General features: G+C 38.4%; 1 protein-coding gene across 1 annotated transcript; it reads left to right on the forward strand.

Moving 5' to 3' along the window:
• The first annotated feature begins 5,328 nt into the window (after positions 1-5,328).
• On the forward strand, positions 5,329-10,115 carry LOC132859065 (E3 SUMO-protein ligase ZBED1-like). The gene is made up of 6 exons (XM_060889648.1): positions 5,329-5,482; positions 6,143-6,220; positions 6,503-6,604; positions 7,047-7,124; positions 7,296-7,397; positions 7,980-10,115. Exons 1-6 carry the CDS (start codon positions 5,458-5,460, stop codon positions 8,882-8,884), a joined length of 1,290 nt encoding a protein of 429 aa, XP_060745631.1. The 5' UTR covers positions 5,329-5,457; the 3' UTR covers positions 8,885-10,115.
• The last annotated feature ends 3,036 nt before the right edge of the window (positions 10,116-13,151 follow it).

Consider the following 13,151-nt stretch of genomic DNA (forward strand, 5'->3'; position numbering starts at 1 on the left):
CCGCGCTGCAAAAGCCGATCCAGGAGTGGGAATTAATACTAAAACTTTTTCTCCTTGTAGAAAGTTACGGGCAACTGCCTTCTGATCAAAACAACGTTTCATTTTCTTTTGTGACCAAGCAAGAGCTTCTTTAGCTGCAGTACAGGCTGTGCGTAAACGTTCACGAATACGAGAGACGATATCAAGTACGTTAGTCTTTTCAGAAGGACATGTACAGAGAAACTCTTCTTTTAACATTTTCAAAGGCCCACGAACATTATGTCCAAACACTAATTCAGAAGGGCTGAATCCCAACAAATCTTGTCGCGCCTTACGCACCGCAAATAAAACAAAGGGAACTCCCTCTTCCCAATCGTTCCCAGTCTCTAGGCAATACTTCCGCAGACTTGATTTCAATGTCTGATGCCAACGTTCAAGAGCCCCCTGAGATTCAGCATGGTAGGCACTCGACACCACGTTAGACACTCCTAGAGCTTTTAAAACATTACGGAAAACACGAGATAAAAAATTGGACCCCTGATCTGTTTGGACAATCTTTGGGAGGCCAAAAGTCCTGAAGAATTTCATAAGGGCTTTTGTCACAGATTTAGCAGTTATACTCCTTAAGGGAATAGCTTCTGGGAACCCGGTAGCCACACACATAATAGTCAATAAATATTGACACCCAGACCTAGCACGAGGAAGTGGACCCACACAATCTACCAAAACACGCTCAAATGGCTCTCCTACAGCAGGGATAGGACAGAGAGGAGCAGGTGGCACCACCTGGTTAGGCTTCCCCCCGACCTGGCAGATGTGGCATGTTTTACAGTATTTAGAGACATCAGATTTTAAACCTGGCCAGAAAAAATGTTGGAGCACTCGATTATAGGTTTTATTAACTCCGAGCTGTCCAGACCAAGGATGATCATGAGCCAAACGTAGTACATGTTGTCAAAATTGTGAGGGAAGCACAATTTGATGCACCACATTCCAATCATCTACCTGCTCAGCATTAAGCATACTGCTCCATTTGCGCATCAGCACTTCGTCACACCAACAAAACTGTTGGTTACGCGGTGACAGTAGATTCCCAGTACTCGCACGACATTTTTGTAAGGTCGCATCATTTTTCTGTGCATCAATCAGGACTTCACGAGAAATTGACACATCAGAAAGGAAGTCAGAGCAAACTTGTGAACTCTGCGTTATTTTAGCAGCATGCAAAGATTCTGGAAAGGCATCGTTTCCTAAAATACCTGAGAAGACAGTCTCACTAAGATTAACTTTCTCCGGTACGTCACGTTTTGCTTGTGCTCGTGTTGTCACAGCACTTATAGAAAAAACACCAGGTAACATTTCAGCCAGCACATCAGATTGCATCTCTTTGCTCGGAGCAGCAGTTACCTTTACAACCGGCATGACATTACCACCAGCAATATCATTTCCCATTATAAAGTCAATACCTTTCACAGGTAGCGAAGGGCGAACTGCGACTTCAAAACATCCAGATGCTAATTCAGAAGTTATCCATATACGATGGAGAGGAACGGTTACGAACCCCATCTCAATGCCCTGCACATTCGTACTGGTTTCACAAGCAGAACTCCCAGAAAAATCTAAAATGTTCGACAGTATGAAGGACTCAGACCCTCCAGTGTCACGTAAAATTCGCACTGGTTTGCGATCTTCTACACCATGTATAGACACAAATCCGTCAAACACAAAAGGCTGGAAACAGGGATCAAGAGTAGAAGTAGACGAAGAGATAGTTTTTACTAAAACAGTACCTCGAGGTTGAACAGGCAAAGAATCTTGTCGCTCGCGTTTTCGTTTCAAGCTATGACATTCAACCATCACATGTCCCATTTTGTGACAATAACTACACTCTTTACGAGCCTTTGGACTACTAGGAACCCATTTGCTTTTAACATCTGAAACAACCTCATGTGGTGCTGTACCTCCAAAATCACTTGAACGCTTATAAAACACTGTTTTATGCATCAGAGCATATTCGTCTGCTAATACAGCAGCTTGCTGCACCGTACTGACTTTTTGTTCATTTAAATACAAAGCCGTGCGCTCTGGAAAACAGTTCTTAAATTCCTGAATCAGTATCAGCTCTCGCAGTATAATCCGTAAGCTTACACGCTTTAATCCAGCGGTCAAACAACATTGCTTTCTCATGAGCAAACTCAACGAAAGTTTGAGACGCAGATTTTTTCGTGGTACGGAAACGCTGTCGTAATGTTCAGGTACCAATTCATACGCCCTCAGAATCGCAGTTTTCACAGCATCATATTGAACGCTCTCTTCCAACGAAAGAGACGCACACACATCTTGTGCTTTACCGGTTAATTTACACTGCAACATCAAGGCCCCAAACTTCAGTTGGTCACTTCAGAGCACTCGCAATGCGTTCAAAAGCTTGAAAATAGGCTTCAACTTCTCTCTCACGGAAAGGTGGGACGATTGCAATATTTTTAGCCACGTCAAAATGTGGGGATGACTCAACTACAGACTCGGATACATGACCTGAGGGAACAGAGTGACTGGAGACAACATTAGGATTTGATGGACCAGCAGCCGCCTCAGAACGATCATTCCAACTAATAGATGTTTTAGGAATCGTTGGCTTAGAGAGATCCTGTGCAGCCTGCAACTCCACCTGCCGAAGTCGCACTTTTGCATCAGCATCAATTCGATACATTTCAATCTGACGTTTTAAATCATCTTGTCTCGCCTGAGCTCTATCCTGAGTCTCTAATTGTAGACGAGCTAAACGAACTTTTAAACGCATATCCGCAAGATCCGGAAGAAAGAGAACTTGGGTCGAACTTAGGCATGGAGAATGGTGGACCTACCGCTGCACTAACAGTCACGGGAGTCGACTGATCACCAACCGGAACTTGCTGCAGCAGATATCGCAGGACCAGTTGCTTCCACAGAAACAGTCTCCGTAGGAGGAAGAACCCCTTTATCAATCAAAGCCGACATAATACAAGATTTTATTTTCGCTTTATGCTGTGTTTTAAAAATAGAAATCTCATAATGCTGAGCGACCAGAAACAAATCATTTTTCCGACACCCCTCTAACGCCTCAACACTAGGCTGATCTATGAATTTGTTTAGGTCGAAAGTTGCCATTTTAAAAAAAACGGTGAGGAAGCAAAATAAGCAAAAACCCACACACACTCTGGTCCTACCTGCCTAACCGGAAGCCTAACTATATCCTATTTCTAGTCTTCGGAGGGTACCGATTAAGAGCTTACTCTCTCCCCTGGAATACCTCCAAACAAAATAAACTAAAATAATAAAGAAAACAACAAACAGTAAACCGTAGCCAAAACTGGCGCTAAGCACAGTCCTGTTGGCTTACTCTTACTCACCGGAGAATGTGTAGGACAAACTCAATGCACTCCGCACCAATCACATGGATTACAAACAACTGAACCCTCGGGAAACAATGATCCCGGACGAGCCCCCATTTATGTTACGAACCCCACTTTCAATAATGCTCATAAAGGAGGGGGCAAGTAACATAAAAGGACACGCGAGTCAAAAAGGACAGTTTTATCGGTTTGTTACTTAGCTGCACTCACGCATCACGGGCAACTAGGAATTATCACATAGAACACACCCCAAACAAATACACAAAAACAAAAGGAGAATACAAATTAAACCAGAAAAGGACACACAGCGTATCAGCAATGGCTGGGCAACAAGACACACACGAAGCTCAGTTCAACACAACTGGTCGTCAGCACAAATCTGACGGCCAAAAAGAGCTTCCCCTCAAGTGTGTACCGCTCTCACAGAGAGCTAAAGACTGTGGTAGTCACAGTGGCCTGGCGACAGGAGTTCTCCTCCCAGTACGACGTCAGCCCCCCTTTTATCCCCACCCGGCGCGTCAATCAGAAATGGGCCGCAGGTGTGCAGGGGCGGAGCTTACCCTAAAAAAAAAGGAAGAGACCCAGTCAATAGAACAGAAACACACAATAATAATCATAAATCAAGGCTTAGGCCGTAACAGTAGGGGAAAGGGCTGTAGGGGTAAAGGTGGGTGTTTTCTGTCTGTCTACATTCAGGTCCCACCCACTGCCATGTACATTGTTACCACCTCTGTTTTTTCATTGGAGGATCATAATTGTCACATGACTTGTTTCTGCATCCTGTTTCTAATTAGTTGTATTGAGATTTCCAGATGTCTGTACCAGCTACAATACTACATACCCTGGCAGATCACTGTGTTTGCTTTTGTTGCATTGTTGTTTGAGTCAAAAGTATTGCCAAATCACACCCAAATGTTTCTCTGTAAATCTCATTCACATTCATATGCCCCCTTCGCTGCTCAAGCAGCCTTCACTTTTCTGAGGGCGCTCTCTAGATTTTGGCTGTGAGGAGTTTTTTGTGGGATGTGATGTTTTGCAAGAAGGCTTGGCCCAAAGCTATTCATTATGGATGGGAGAAATTTAGACATTCTAGACAACCATGTGTGTTCAGCACCTGGAAAAACCACACATGACTCTCTGTTTGTTTATGATTGTGTCTTTGCCTTTAGGATTTAGTAGTTTTGATTTTCTATATAGAAAAATGTGTATATGTTTACACATAAATACAACATTATTATTATATTATTAATATTAATATTAAACAATGGACAACTAAAATATGAACTCTGTTGTAAGACTCTGGCAGGTACAGGATAGAGTTATAGGAATCTTCCTAGGCTACAATACTGGTTCTCAGCCAACAAACCTAAATAAATGCAAAGATACACCACGGCCAATTGTTAACATAAAGATAGAGGAGGAAAAATAGGAAAAGAAAGGAGAGACGTAAGGCAAATAGACAAAGGAAAATCGATGTAAAAATACAAAAGGTTGAAGAGTTGGTTGAAGAGTTGTAAGACTTACAGTAAATATGACTTAAATCTGACTAAAAGAAGACAACGATCTTTGGCGCCCTCACGTGGACTCATATCGCCTCACACTCAAAACAGTATCATGTAAACCCCTAAAAATATCATTTTAAAAGACTAAAATAACCGATGATCGTTATTTGGGCAGTAAAAAAAGACTTTTCTCATGTCTACAAGTAACACAATTAATCTCTATACTATGTCTAGTCTATTCAATTGCTCCCCCCAAATGCTCCCTGGGTGCCACAGCATAAATGGCTGCCCACTGCTCCAGGTGTGTTTATACAGTGTGTGTGTTCACTATACTTTGCTGTATGTCATGTCACTATTTAGAAAAGAACACACCCAATGAGAAGAAAACCCACCCCCAAGAACAAGGTAATACTTTAGCTTCTACAAAAATAAAAGTGAAACTGCATCCAAGCTGCACAGAGGTGGAGTAGCAACAACGTAAAACAAGATCATTTCTAACTGGGACACAGAAACTCACACATTGTTCCTGAATAGAGACAACAAAGCCTGGGTATAATAAAAAGGCACTAAAAGCTCTGTGAAACATGGAGAAGAGGGGAAGTTATCCTGGTGAGTATCTAGGATTTCTATTTTTCTTTTTGAAAGTTTTGAACAAATGACTTAAAGCGGTGTGATTTAAATGCATCACACTTGAAAAAATGCATTATGAAATCAGGTTAATTAGGAAAATTTCATTAAAAAATCATAAATTTGTTGAAAATCACAAGTAAATCGAGGCCCTTCCTCTTTCGTGCTACATGAGGAGTGTTGCTTCCTCTTGTGCAGCAGCACAAATAAATTGTGAATCTTTTTACTCTTGCCCGTGCCTAACAATGTGCTGTTTTCCTTTTCCACAACAAATGCAAAAAAAGTTTGTTTATTTTTTTTTTTAATTTTTCAGTTCTATAGTATATTAACATTTATTATAGTTGTTATAACCTAGCAAAAATATGACGACGTTGAAGCCTAGTGTAATATGTTATACGGATATAAATCATGGTCATATCAGATATGTTACCATGTCTTCATACTTCTTGAAGACTTGAATAATTATATTTTGTATAATATAATAGTGAGAAAAATTATTTCTGTTATTTTAAATCGCTGAACCTACTGCTGTGTAAAAAAACATATAGGCTAATTTATACATTTCATTTTATTGTTGTAATGATACATATTAGACAGATTTTCAAAATGATATTGTTTATAATAATATTCTTTTCCAAACAGAGAGGAGTCATCATCCGTACACAAACAAACAGCTGTCGTTTAGACGTGTGTACAAAGACCACACCTTCACCAAAGCAGGTAACACATTTCCTCTGGAAGATAATAACTCTGATCATATTGGAATTATTTTTTGTTGTTGTTAGAACTGCTTTAATCACCAGTTTAAACATTCAAAAACATCATGCTTAACATTTACAGACACAGACACATTTAAATAAATTATTTGCTCATAGAAAGTTTGTGTACACATAAGTAATATTTGTGGCAGAAATGTAAGTTTTTTCATTAATATACAAAAATATCAGACTTTTTCCAATAGTATTGTTAATGAAAATGATGTGTGGAAATTGTTTCAAACAGAAAGTGGTAGTAGACAATTACATGATCCTGATTGGAGAAGAAAGGAATATGAATTCAGACCCGATAAAGCTTTATCGGATAAAGAACCAAATATGCGCCTAGGTGAGTCTTTGCTAAATGTCAAGCACACAGTAAATGATATAAGATGCATTTATACTAAAAATGCATTTATACTAAATATAAATACAATATACTAAAATATAGTATTTAAATATTTAGTTACATGTTTTAACATTTATTATAGTTGTTATAACCTAGCAAAAATATGACGACATTGAAGCCTATTGTAATATGTTATACGAATTTAAATCATGGTCATATCAGATATGTTACAATGTCTTCATACTTCTTGAAGACTTGAATAATTATATTTTGTATAATATAATAGTGAGAAAAACTATTTCTGTTATTTTAAATTGCTGAACCTACTGTTGTGTAAAAAACATATAGGCTAATTTATACATTTCATTTTATTGTTTTAATGATACATATTAGACAGATTTTCAAAATTATATTGTTTATAATAATATTCTTTTCCAAACAGAGAGGAGTCATCATCCGTACACAAACAAACAGCTGTCGTTTAGACATGTGTACAAAGACCACACCTTCACTAAAGCAGGTAACACATTTCCTCTGGAAGATAATAACTCTATGTGCTCATAGAAAGTTTGTGTACACATAAGTAATATTTGTGGCAGGAATTTAAGTTTTTTCATTAATATACAAAAATATCAGACTTTTTCCAATAGTATTATTAATAAAAAGGATGTGTGGAAATTGTTTCAAACAGAAAGTGGTAGTAGACAATTACATGATCCTGATCGGAGAAGAAAGGAATATGAATTCAGACCCGATAAAGCTTTATCGGTTAAACAACCAAATATGCGCCTAGGTGAGTCTTTGCTCAATGTCAAGCACACAGTAAATGATATAAGATGCATTTATACTAAAAATGCATTTATACTAAATATAAATACAATATACTAAATATAGTATTTAAATATTTAGTAAGGGACACATGAAGCTCATTTAACCCTTGTATGTTGTTCGGATCTGTGGGACCCATATTCATAAACATCAATAGTTTTGAAAAACTTTGCTTCCTTGTAAATTTGTTGATTTTTCCCTCTCATAACTTGATTAAATTTGATTTTCATTACATTTTATTAAAAAACAACAAAAAACGAGTAGCACTTTAATTAAAAAAATGTGATGTAATAAAGGTAAAGAGCAAATATTAACCATATATGCTGTTTATATTGCTTGTAATTGGGATGAAGTAAACATCTGTAGAGTATTTTAACATCAAATTTGTGATTGTGTTTAAAAACCTAAAAATGCAGCGGGTCCAGCAGACCCACCGACACTGGCTGAGTAACAAAAATACGAACAACATACAAGGGTTAACTGCAGTTGATTTGACTGCATATATATCATTCTTGTTTTGTGTTGTTTTATTTTCTTTTATTTTCAGGAGAACATTTTGATTTGAAGAAACACCTTCTGGAGATGATTGTTACAGATCTGCAGACACCAACACTCGTTGAAGAACACGGATACCGCCGTTTCATGAACGCTCTAAATCCCAGTGCTTATCCTGCACTGAGTGCCTCTGAGATGCGAAAAGAACTGGTGAATATGTACGTTTCCACAAAGAGGAAAGTGATGGATGCAATAAGAACCGCCATATACCCAGTGCTCTCTGCTGAACTGTGGATCTCAAGCAAAGAAGAATCCTATCTGACAGTAACATGTCACTTCATTGATAATAAGTGGGAACTGAAATCCTACACACTGGACACGGCTCAGCTACTCGGCGAACACACGCCAGAAAATGTTCATCGGCAGCTATGGAGAATTTCAGCAGAATGGGAGATCACAGAGAAAATTCAGGTGGTGGTCATTAATGTTGATGGAATGCAAAAGGTTTTTCAAAATTCAAACTGGACATACATACCATGCTTCAGCCACACTCTCAACAAAGTCATCTTAGAAGTTGTAGCTAGCCCTGATTGGAGATATCTGCTGAAGAAATGGCGCCATATTGTTCAGTTTTTCCACCAGAAAAATGAAGCATCATGGAGTGACCGCTTGGCCCAGTCTTCTTGTGTTGACTGGCTTTCGACCCTAAACATGGTGGAAACGATCTGCAAGCAGTGGCAGAACTTTTCCCAACTCTGCAGTTACAAACAAGTAGATAATCTTTGGCTGAATACAAATGAAAGGGAGTTGCTTGAAAATTTAACAAAGACTCTTACTGTTGTTAAAGATGTGACATTGGAGATTGGGACATGTGGATACGTTCAAATCTCCAACATCATACCTCTGCTTGTCAAGCTTCAGTTTAACCTAGAAAAGCTAATACGGACCACCGTGTAGCCATGAATCTACTTAGGAATTGTTGTCACCACTTTGGAAACATCAACAAAAATGTATGGTTCACTGTTAGCACAGCACTGGACCCTAGATTCAAAAGCAGTGTACTGAAGACTGATAGAGAGGAAATAATCAAAACAAAGATCCAAGAAGAAATGTGCAAACAGGCAAGTGCTGTGATGAGTAACGATTGCCAGAGATTGTCAGGCAAGGTGGATTATGAAGATTTATTCCTGAAGTATGCTATAGAAGGTGATGTCTCAGCAACTCACAGTCCACTTCAATACTGGGAAGCTATGAGCAAGTCTAATGACATGTCCATGGTTGCACACAAATACCTCAGCGTGATCTCCACTGCTATTCCAATAGAGCGGATGATACATGAGGACAAATCCCGGTTTCTTTTGAACAGGAGGAAATCCTTGGAGCTGAAAGATATCAACATGATGCTGTTTCTGAATGGTAATCACCAAAAGATATGAATTATGGTGGTGTAGGAAACGCTGTTCTACTAGACTTTCTAAAAACTACACACTTTCCTGAACTATTTGAATTCTCTTATAACTTGTGGTAAATCTCATTCACGGCATTTAAAGTCGAGCGACATTGTCATCTCTTCACTCAATTGAACATCAAAGGAGTTCTGTTTATATTAATAAGAAGACATTTGTCTTGTTATTAATGTTTCTAGAGGGTTCATGATGTGATCATGCAGGAGCATCATGGACATTTGGACATCTGGGAAGATAATTAAAACCTGAAGTCGTAAGGCTTATGTCAAATCAAGATGTGAACACGTGATCCAACAACATGATCGCTACATTGTGTGAGGACACTTAGTCTGGATGGGACAACCAGTCCATTACAGGGCACCATGCAAACACATACACACACACTCACACACAATATCACCAAACCACTGACCAGCATGTTTTTGTGTCGTTTTTGTGGGAGAAAACCAGTGAACCCAAAGATATCCTGGATGAAGATGGAGAGAACATCTGAAACGCTGGACTGACAGTAACTCAAGCTGAGAGACCATGCCAATGCCAAAAAAGAAATGCTGTCTTTATGTAACTTCTGCTTTTTCAAACCTTCTGTGATTTTTACCTATTTATATACAGTATGTAAAAAAAAAGCTCTGAAACACTGTGTAGAGAGATATAAATGTAACTGTATGAAGCAATACTGTACTGTCTGATCATGTAAGACAAATTAAATATAATTAACCATACTGTATGTGCTTCCTAAACATTCCATTCTAGAGTAAGACCCTGTTGCTACAAAGGATTTCCACTAGATTTTGGAGCATGGCTGTGGGGATTAATGAGCATTCAGCTTAAAGAGCATTAGTGAGATCATTTACATTTGCAGCATTTAGCTTACATTTTTATCTCATACTTTTATACACCTGAGCAATTAAGGGCCTTGCTCAGGGGCCCAGCAGTGGCAGATTGGTGGACGTAGGAATCGAACTTACAACCTTCTGATTGGTAGCCCAACACCTTAACCAATAGGATCCCACATCCCACATGCCAGATCAGACACTATCATGACACAATCATGAGTCTGGGGTGCAGTCAGGGTTCTAGTCCATCACAAAGGTGCTCAGTGGGGTTGAGGTCACTCGTCATCTGACCTCCAAGCTTGGCAACCATTTCTTCATGGAGCTCATTTTAAGCATTGTAGCACTGTCATGTTGGTCCAGGGTTTGAGCCTCTTAGTTATAATAAAGGAAAAATGTAATGCTACAGCATACAAAGCCATTCTAGAAAATTGTTTTTGGCAAGAACCACATACCTTTGTCCATACACTGTATAAAATCATAATCTGCCATACAAGAGTATTATTTAACCCTTTGATTACATCATTTGCTCCCTTTGGGGATCTCCAGTGGGTCAAAGTGATCCACAAAACTCAGGGATTTATACCATCACAGATATCAATAAAATTATATAATTAAACTTTTAATATGGTCTTTAATTCCCTGACAAACAATGCTGAAAATAAATCTCTTTAATCTTTGACGATTTTCATCAGCAATGAAAAGTCATCTATTTTTGTGCAATGGATCTTGCACATTTGAGAAGCTCTGTGGTGTTATGTATGGATATGTAGCCGCCAAGCAGCACCTCAGACAGAAATCCTCTAGGACACAATCTGCCATTTCATCAGTAGCATGCAGATGTGGTCAGGGAGTGCATACAGGCATGTGGGAGTCCTACACACTATTGACACATTATTAAGTTTGATGATTTTGAATCCATCCCACAGTGGGTTGATGATTTTGGTTTCCACTGACCAGTCTTACATCATTTTGTTGTTTTTTTTACACATTACACAATGTATATAAGTAAAGATTTTAATGAGTGTGATCTTAATGATCTATGATTTAAGTGCACCTTAATTTTTTTTCATGTACTAGGTATTATGTAGTTCTAAAATATAACTGGTAAACTTTATGTAACAAATACAATGCAATCCCTAAAAGTACAACATACATTCTCTGGCTAGGCACTGGAACTCTGAATAAAATGAAATATAGGTTATGTAGAATCATGCATATATGCAGTAAATAATTTTTTTTAAAAAAAGCAAAGATTTTGATGTGTTCCTTGTAAACGTGGATTACTGTATGACTGCATAATAAACATGTTGATGTCGGTGCCCATGTTTATTTTTTCAGGAAGAAGGAAGACATTGTAGAATACCTAACACAACCATGACTCACTGTAATGAACACGGACACAGGATAAAAGGGACCCAGATGCAGGATAGACAAACACAAACGGGGTTTAATAACCAAAAGACACGAAAACACAACACAAACTAACAGGACAAAACAGTAGATTCCACGCTGCACCAGGCAACGCGGCTTAACTAAATACTACTAACAATCAAGACACATGAGGGACACTTGTGCAGACAGGGAGGAGCAGACGAAGGCAGGGAAGACATGTGACAGAGAACATAAACAAAGCACATGGCCAGAGTCCGAGCTGAGTCCTGACACTTACATTCGTATAGCAGGTTCATCTTGTTTTACAAATGTACTCATGGTCACGTAAAAGACGGTTCATGTTATTTGTCTTATTCATAAATGTTATATTACTGAAAAAAAAATCATTGGATAAGAGCTGCAGATTGAGGAAGCAGACAAACCAAAAATTAGATAAGTAATTATCCACTGACACTGAAGACTCTGTCCATAAATACAGTGTATTTAATAAATAAATGTATCCTCACAGCAAACTCCACTATTTGAAAGTTTATATATTTCTCTAAATACTTTTTTTATTATTATTGAAAAAAATCTGATTATTATTTGCTGTTGATTATATGGGGAATTCTTGTATTATTTTGTTGGAATCATATGTGTTCAATATATTGTATTGTTCTGTGTTTTCATGTGTTTATTTTGTTTAAATTTCCATGTGTGTGTTTGCTTTGATATAATTACTACTAAACACTACTTTTTTGCATACTTTTTTTTATTTGACCTTCATATTAACCATTACATAAACTATCCTTTGGTATCCTACAGCAAGTATATAGTATATATACAGATGGGTATAGATACACAGATACACTGCTCATCAATAATTTGTAAATTTCTAACCTATTAGTTTTTTCACCTCACACCTCCAGGGTTGGGGTTCGATTCCCGCCTCCGCCTTGTGTGTGTGGAGTTTGCATGTTCTCCCCGTGCCTCGGGGGTTTCCTCCGGGTACTCCGGTTTCCTCCCCCGGTCCAAAGACATGCATGGTAGGTTGATTGGCATCTCTGGAATTGTCCGTAGTGAGTGATTGCGTGAGTGAATGAGAGTGTGTGTGTGTGCCCTGCGATAGGTTGGCACTCCGTCCAGGGTGTATCCTGCCTTGATGCCCGATGACGCCTGAGATAGGCACAGGCTCCCCGTGACCCGTGGTAGTTCGGATAGGCGGTAGAAAATGAATGAATGAATGATGTCTTCTTAGGGCATTTTGAAGTCATTATTTGTACTGTGGTTAAGGAATGTGAATCACTAAGGCTTGTATGTGTATTGACTGTTAGGAACCTCCACATGATGGAGACATAAGTACAAATATAACATAGTGGTGTTAAGTTTAGTGTTGAAATTGTTGAAAAATGTTTATCTTAAGCAACAATTTAATTGTTTACAGAGTTTTCCTAACAATGCTTTGCTAACAATAGCATTTTGTGTTTTGCTCTAAGAGGAATCATGTAGCAGTTAGCATGTGGCTAGCTAACATCCATGAATTTTATATGT

This window comes from Tachysurus vachellii, chromosome 2, assembly GCF_030014155.1.
Source record: "Tachysurus vachellii isolate PV-2020 chromosome 2, HZAU_Pvac_v1, whole genome shotgun sequence".
In the NCBI taxonomy this organism is placed as follows: Eukaryota; Metazoa; Chordata; class Actinopteri; order Siluriformes; family Bagridae; genus Tachysurus; species Tachysurus vachellii.

What these genes read in the sequence shown, in the direction of transcription:
- LOC132859065 (XM_060889648.1), top strand. Translation starts at nt 5,458, where the DNA reads ATGGAGAAGAGGGGAAGTTATCCTG. An exon ending in GAAGAGGGGAAGTTATCCTG is followed by an intron (nt 5,483 to 6,142) that starts GTGAGTATCTAG and finishes TTTTCCAAACAG; the next exon opens with AGAGGAGTCATCATCCGTAC. An exon ending in CCACACCTTCACCAAAGCAG is followed by an intron (nt 6,221 to 6,502) that starts GTAACACATTTC and finishes TGTTTCAAACAG; the next exon opens with AAAGTGGTAGTAGACAATTA.